At 45.2% G+C, this 7,891-nt stretch overlaps 1 protein-coding gene across 1 annotated transcript in view; it reads right to left on the reverse strand.

Moving 5' to 3' along the window:
- Positions 1-4,063, reverse strand: part of ENPP1 (ectonucleotide pyrophosphatase/phosphodiesterase 1) — a 72,806-nt gene extending 68,743 nt beyond the window's left edge. The window contains exon 1 of the mRNA XM_046005844.1: positions 3,811-4,063. Coding sequence (XP_045861800.1) covers positions 3,811-4,053 — 243 coding nt within the window. The 5' untranslated portion in view covers positions 4,054-4,063. The remainder of the gene's footprint in view (positions 1-3,810) is intronic.
- Between the last annotated feature and the right edge of the window lie 3,828 nt (positions 4,064-7,891).

A 7,891-nucleotide genomic window follows, 5' to 3' on the forward strand; every position in this document is an offset into this window, starting at 1 on the left:
CTCCTTCACTGCCTCTTCGATCTCCCAAGGCCCTAACAAAACGCTATCCCAGTTTTGACGTTATCCCTCAATGGCTACCCAAGCGCCGTATGGATTAGCGCATCTATATTTTGATTCCTGACTTTCAACCGGCCATATGGTCTGTGACTGTACAGTCAGTCTTCCCATCTGGCCCTTTCCCAAGGCAAAGTGCCCCTTGGTCTAAGTAAAAATGCAGTGCATTCACTCATTAGACCAAAAGGTGACACTGAGTATCAGGCGCTGTCTGAGGCCCAGCGGTGAACACAACCATCTTGCTTGCCTCCTAGAAACGTTTGATTCATTTTCTCACAACATGTGAAACAAATACCAAAAGGGGTAAGTGGGAGACTTCTCTGGGCTCTAAGATGCTCTGGTCATTTTGAAATATGCTAAACAATGGTTGGATGGATATTAAATTTCAACAACGCAAGAGCAATGCCGATTACTAGTCCCATTAAGAGGAGAGAATTAGGGGCACCTAGTGGCTCGCTGAGTTAAGCAAGCATCTGAACTCTTTGATTTCGACTCAAGTCCTGATTTCAGAGTTGTGAGATGGAGTCCCACATCAGACTCTGCAGGAGATTCTCTCCTATCCTCTCCCTCTGCCCCTCCCACCGCTCAGGCTCTCTAGATAGATAGGTAGGTAGGTAGATAGGTAGATAGATAGATAGATAGATAGATAGATAGATAGATAGATAAAACTCTTTAAAAAAAGAGCAGAGAATTAACTTGAATGTTCTCCATACCCTATTTTAGATATAAGGTAATGTGTTGTAAAAAGGGGAGAAAAGCTTACCGAATTAGTAACTTTAATACCGAAACTTCTGATAAACAAGGGCGACCTCTGCCACTTACAAAGAACTCTTTCACTGAAAGATGAAAGTGGTCTTTAACCACCACCACCACAAAGCCCTTTACACACAGGTGGACCCGTATTCATAAGCACTGCAGAAGGTCACAAACGCAAAATAACGCTGTAGAAGGACACACTCACTAGTCAATGGAAAAAGGTACTGCACTGGGGCTGAGAATTCTCCGCCCTCTAAAATGATACCAGAGAGTAAGGATTATTTCAAATAAATCTTCAAGTCTGACCTCAGTGGAAGTCAAAATTTCAGTTCAGAATTTAATTTGGAACTAAGGAAAGGCATCCAGTATTTACCACATCTGCTGGAGCATCTCCAGAGTAATACTTCTACTTGCCCTCTGAGTTTTCCGCAGTCTGGCTTGCTGCCTGGGCTTGAGCATTTCCAGGGCCCAGGGGCCAAAAGCCACTAGAGCCTGCTGCAATTCTTTCCCTGGACTCAAACACCATACCAAAGAGAAGCAATGGTAGAACAGGATCTTCCCCTCTTCATCCACTCTCACATTACTGCATCATTTAAGATGATCTGAAATATCTTCAGAAAAATGCCAAGCTGCCACTGATTCTCTCTGGAGGGCAACTCATGTAGTTATCCTGCTAGATAGAAACTGTTTGGCTGAGGACCAGATCGGTGGATGGCCTCTAGTAATCTCAACCCCGGTTGTAATCAGTCAATCCATTTCTTCAGCTTTATGAAAATTGTGTGGATGTTTAACTTGAAAAAAGGAATCCCATAATTGTAGCTCCTTTCTAGAAGACTTGTCCCAGAACTCTCTGATGTCAATTGTCAAATTCCTTCTGGAGATTTTTCCCCTTTAAAAGTGCATCATTTGGGGTGGAGGGGGAGGGGAGAAGCAGGGTATTGAAGTAGGGAAGAAAAAGAAGGATGGGTAAAAGGTTCCACACTCACTTGAGTTACTAATTAAGATTTCAAAAACATTGCCATGAGTTTAGGTGTATATTTAATGTCCCACAGTATTTCATCGAAGACATAAGGTAAGAATTCTTTGACGATTCGTGTTACAACAAAGACCCCACCTAGTGGGATAAGAAACATTCATGACTGTACGACTGTGAAAGGAAGACCTCAGACTCAGACACTTCCATGTCCAGTACCCTGGTTACATCATGAGAGCACAATGGAATGCTGTTTGGGAGGTGATGCTGCGTGTCAAAGACCGAAATGCACATTTCAAAGGTAGACCTTTGCTGATACCTATTGGGGAGCTATAAGGAAATGAGTAGGAAAAGGTTTAAAACCTGAATATAGCAATTGGCAATTCAGCAACCTTCCAAGGCTATAGGCATTTAGAAATGATTTCACATTAAAACTGCACACAGAGGGGCGCCTGGGTGGCTCAGTGGGTTAAGCCTCTGCCTTCGGCACAGGTCATGATCCCAGGTTCCTGGGATGGAGCCCCACATCAGGCTCTCTGCTCTGCGGGGAGCCTGCTTCCTCCTCTCCCTCTGCCTGCCTCTCTGTCTACTTGTGAGCTCTGTCTGTCAAATAAATAAATAAAATCTTTATAAATAAATAAATAAACTGCACACAGATTCACTGTACAATTATTGAACACCTGGTAGTGTGCTAAACACCCGAAAATATGGATACTAAATAGTTTTAGTGATCATGTTATAGAAGCGAAGGTTGACCACTAACACAAACAGAAAAGGTGACTCAAAAGACCAAAAGTAAGTTCTCACCCTGATGCAAAAATATATGTCGAGATACAAACATTATGTGGTTTGTGACTCTTTGAACCTTAGCCTTAAGTGTTAATTACTCAGCATATGATACCATCTCTTTAGTCTAGGAATGTTGGTTCCTCAAAGTATTGTAAAATCTCCATGATACCTAAAATACAGTCAAAATGGAAATGCTTATGAAAGGAAAGTAGATTTCAAATATCAGAAAAGATATTCTCTACACATAAGGTAAGTGATATTACTCCCACATGATGCAATAAAAATGATTATGTCTCCTTGTAACTTTCAATTTACTTCCCCACAAACTTCGTTCCCATTGGATCTTCATAATAATCCTATGCAATGGGCAATGGAGGTGATGTCCTCATTTTAACAAATAAGAAATTGAGGTCTGGGAGAGTTATACAAGGCCTCAGCAATTACTGACTAAACCAAGAACCCAGGCTCTGACTGTTAGCACAGCATTTCCTACCATAGGAATGAATCCCACCCCCCCGCCTGCCACATTTCATCAAATTTACCTTGGATCCTGCAACTGTCATAATACAATAGCAGAGGAATAATGGCTACTTTTGTTAGCATGAAAAACCATGTAACCTACTGTTAAGAGTGGACAAAGAATCGTCAGCGTTTCTCCACATTCGCATAACATGAATATTGATGGAATTTCTGTACAGCTGCAAGGAAATTCCTAAGCAGAGCCAAAAGAAAAGGCATTTCCTAAAGCTTCTGATAAAACTTAAAGAACTCTGTTAAATCTTTTCAACTGAAATCAGTTAATGCAAAGAAAGTCATCAACATTACCCCCAGAGTCGCCCCCCCCAAAAAAAAGATTAAAAGAGGGGAAAAAAAACAAATGCTGGTCTTTCCTAAGACCAACAACTTTCGGGCTGGTCATTTTCCCCTTCTACAAACTTCGTATTCTGCTGGGGGACGAGAGGCATTTCTAAAGATGGCCATTTTCACAGCCTGGTTTCCTAAACGGGGCCCTCAGAAGCATCCGTGGCACACGTGAGCTGAACGGCTCCCCCGGAGGCAAAGAGCAGGAACCGGGCAGCGAGCAGGGCTGCGAGCCCGAAGGCGAGCGCGTGCAGGTGAAGAGGAGCGGCCGCAGCGCTGTCTCTCTCCGGGTCCCCGGTGCTGACCGCGCTCGGGGCGCAGGAGCCGGGCGCCGCCCTCCCCGCCCTCCCGGGCGCGGGGCCGGGCCGCGGACCTACCAGCGAGAGCACCTTATAGGTGTTGGGGTCTTTGGCCGTGCGGGCGCTCGCCGCCTTCTCCAGCGGCTCCTCCCCCAGGTCCATGGGGGCCAGCAAGGACTCAGCCGCCTGGACGTCCCCGGGCGCCGCGGCGGCGCGACCGACGCTCTGGTCGCGGCCGTTCCCCGCCGGGCCCTCCCGGGGAGGACGGCCGCCCTCGCCGCCGCTGCTGCTCCCGCCCCCCGCGCAGCTGCCGCGCTCCATCGTGGCCCCCGGCGCTCCGGCCCTGCCGCCCAGCAGCGCCTTTAATAGGCTCCGCGCCGGCCCCGCCCCGCCCGCCGCCGCGCCCGCCCCTCGCCGCCCGACCCCTGGCCCGGCGCCCGTCGCCCAGCGCTAGAAGTGAGGGGAAAGCTGCTCAACGCCCCGGATTATTTGGCTTCCTGTCTGATTTCGGGCACTCTGCGTGTCGGTTATTTTGGGTCCTTTACGTGGGCGCGTCTTTAACTTCCCCCAAAGCCTTCCCCTCCCCGCGCCCCGGGGCACCTTCCGAACACTTGCAGGAATCGCCCTGCGTGGCCTCGCGGCGCGGGCTAGGCTGGAATTGCAGAGTGTGGTCTGCAGAGGGCATGAGATCATGGGGCCCCAAAATAGAGCGGGAGGCGGAGGAGAAGGATGCAGCCGCGGCCGGTGCGGCTTCTCAGCGGGGCGACCTGTGTCTGTGCTGCGACGCGCGGAGAGGCTGGAAGGGTCTGGGGTGGGACGAGGCGACCTCTTTCTCCTGCGTAGAACAAGCGAAAATTGCCTCAGAGTCCTGCTACCCACTGCTCCGCTACTCTGGGAAAGGAATAACCCACCTTAAAATACCTGGTGTAACTAAAGCACTCTTGCATCAGGGATACTCGGTTTTCCGCGGTTTTATGTGGCTTCTGGGTTTTTCTTGCTGATCTTGCCTTCATCTATTTACTTAGTAGTTCCTTTAGTCTTTCTGTGGTGAAGGCTTCAAAGTGTCAATGCTGCCTCATCCTGAGGTTGACGCTGATCCTTGGTTAGCAGTATTGAACATTTTATACTTTGATACTTTATTTTTAAACGAGGACACGAACGGTAAACTATAATTCTTGATGGGTTTTGATTCACCTTTGATTCTACAACTTTCACTTTTCCTTCCTCATCAGAAAAACCACAAGGGTGTAGGGAAGTGATTCTTATTGGTCAAGGGCAAACCAGTGACTTTCAACTGCTTTGCGATGCCAGGGACCGACTTTGGGAACCAAAGAAAGTGATACATTCCAAAGACAATCGTCAATTCATTTTGACTGCCCAGATGTATACAAACATTCTTTAAAAAAAAAAAAAGGTGAGAAGAGAGGGGTGCCTGGGTGGCTCAGGAGTTAAGCATCTGCCTTGGGCTCAGGTCATGATCCCAGGTTCCTGGGGTCCAGCGCCATATTGGGCTCCCTGCTTGCTGGGAAGCCTGCTTCTCCTCTCCCACTCCCCTTGCTTGTGTTCCCTCTCTCGCTGTCTCTCTCTCTCTCTCTCTGTCAAATAAATAAAATCTTAAAACAAACAAACAAAAAACAGGATGGATATTTAACAGATATAAAGTGTGTGTTACTCCCTTTAAAATAGTCAAATTTAAGATGCTTTCTATTTATATTGACTCATTCATTCATTCACTCAATAATGAATCTTTCAATTCACTCTTTGGCTTCCAACTATGTATACCATACCAAGATGAATAAAAGTACACATTTCTCAAGTAGTTGAAGGGAGTGAAGACAATAAACAGCAACAACAAAAAATTAAAACCCAAGTCCTAGATGCATAATAGAGTTACAAATAAGATATTTTCAAAGTTTAGTGAAAAGGTAATTGACATCTGGGAGAGGTAAAAGCCATCCCTCAAAACATGACTGAGCTTTTTTCTTTCTTTCTTTCTTCTTCTTTTTTTTTTTTTTTTTTTTTTTTGGTTTAATTACCTTTGAGTCAGCTTACAAACCACCCAAGAGAAACAGGTTTTCACTATTTCATAGTCACATATTTTTTACCCCAAACTTGGCTCCAAATTTTCCTTTAACTGTTTCCAAAAATCTGATTCAAGGACAAAGATTTGTGCTACGGAGACTGGTCAAATGAGTGTCAAAATGTCTAAAAGAAACTCAACAGAAATTTCCAGCGTGGCTTTGAACCTGACAAAACAAATAGAATCTGTATATTGATCATAGACTTCCCATGGCAAGGAAGGAATCACTCTCCAGGCTTCCCCTGTGGGAAAAGAGAGCACACAGAGTCAGTCTGCAGAGGCACAAACTCAACTTCCATCAGTGAGTGAGGTGCACCCTGCAGGTGACCCGTGGGCTCTTGTGACAAGGGTGAAGGTTCACATAGGATCCTGTCCCTGCCCCTTGTAGTCAGATAGATTTCTCAAGAGAAACAGGAAATTTAGATGTGTGTGTGAATTCTCCAGATTGCAAAATTCTTGTCTAAAAAATTCAGAAAAACAATTTCTTTAAACACTTGAAAGGCCAAACAAAATGTAACACATCTGCAGGGTGGACCTGGCAAACAGGCCACCAGGATGTGGCCTCTGCCTTACACTCTGGCCTCGCTGGGGCCTGTCAGGACTTCCATGGGTAACTATAAAAGTCTCACTGAAATTTTAAAATCAGAGGACTATGAATGGATCGCTTGAGGAGGCCACTTATCTTGCTTCGCTACAGACATCGCCATGCCTATAGAGACATCTTTCCTTGGTCTTGTTTCTACTCCAGATAGTCTGAGGGACAGCTTCACCCTCCAAAGTACAACAGACCTTTCCTGGTTAGTGCAAGGTTAGTAATGACTGTTTCATCCATGGTCCTAAATGACTCTGCTTGAATGATTGAAGACTGTAATTTAGTGCAGCAGTAAAGAGGAAAGTCTAAGAGTTTATAAGATTCATGAGTGGCTGGGTGGCTCAATCATTAAGCCTCTGCCTTTGGCTCAGGTCATGATCTCAGGGTCCTGGGACCGAGCCCTACATGGGGCTCCCTGCTCAGCAGGGAGCCTGCTTCCCCCTCTCCCACTCCCCCAGCTTGTATTCCCTCTCTTGCTGTGTCTCTTTCTGTCAAATAAGTAAAAATAAAACCTTTAAAAAAAAAGAGTTTATAAGATTCCTTAAGTTTTATTCTGCCGAAGTATGTAAACACTTCTCCCTCAGTGCCTGAAACTTGAGACACTGATAAGACCAAAACACCAAATAAAACCAACTTATCTGTGTTTGAAGGATGACTTCTTGACATGAGGGAACAGTTCTTCTTGGCTCTGAAAAATGGAAATTATTTTAGTAATTATTTTACCAGCTGTTCCAGAGCTGGTCCAGCTTTCTCCAATTCCCAGTAAAACACAAAGGACATCTAGACCAGCCTAAAAAGAAAAAAAGAAGAAAAAAAAAAAAAAACACCACATGGCCCTTTAATCTTCCTGAGATATAGAAAAAATTATTTTCCACATGTTAATTTATTTTTAAGGTTTTGTTCGACATCCTTTCTCTTTCCTTTTTGTAAGTACAAACATGACGCTCTCTGGGAGAAGCTTGGATAACTACGTGACCTTGTCCAGATTATAAGAACTCTCTGAGTCTTGGCTTCCTCATTTATAAAATGGTGTTACAAATAATACCAAAAAACTACACAATTTTCTCCAAATGCCAACAAGATGTGTAACATTTCCCCAACTTACACAAAAATGTAAATGTCTCCTTTCATATATATTTTTAAAGATTTTATTTATTTATTTGACAGAGAGAGCAGGAGAGCATAGGCAGGGGGAGTAGCAGAGGGGGAGGGATAAGCAGGCCCCCCGCTGAGCAGGGAGCCTGATATGGGGCTTAATCCCAGGACTCTGGGATCATGATCTGAGCCAAAGGCAGTCACTTAACTGACTGGGCCACCCAGGTGCCCCTCCTTTCCATATTTCAATCACTCAACTCACATCCCTAGCAGAGAGAATAAAACAATTTCATTTTCACATACACAATGCATGATTTATACTTAATTTCTGGAAAGGTTTGAGAGCCACCAGTAAGAATGCATCTGCAAAGGGGGAGCCCATGGGGTCAGGA

This window comes from Meles meles, chromosome 5, assembly GCF_922984935.1.
Source record: "Meles meles chromosome 5, mMelMel3.1 paternal haplotype, whole genome shotgun sequence".
Classification (NCBI taxonomy): Eukaryota; Metazoa; Chordata; class Mammalia; order Carnivora; family Mustelidae; genus Meles; species Meles meles.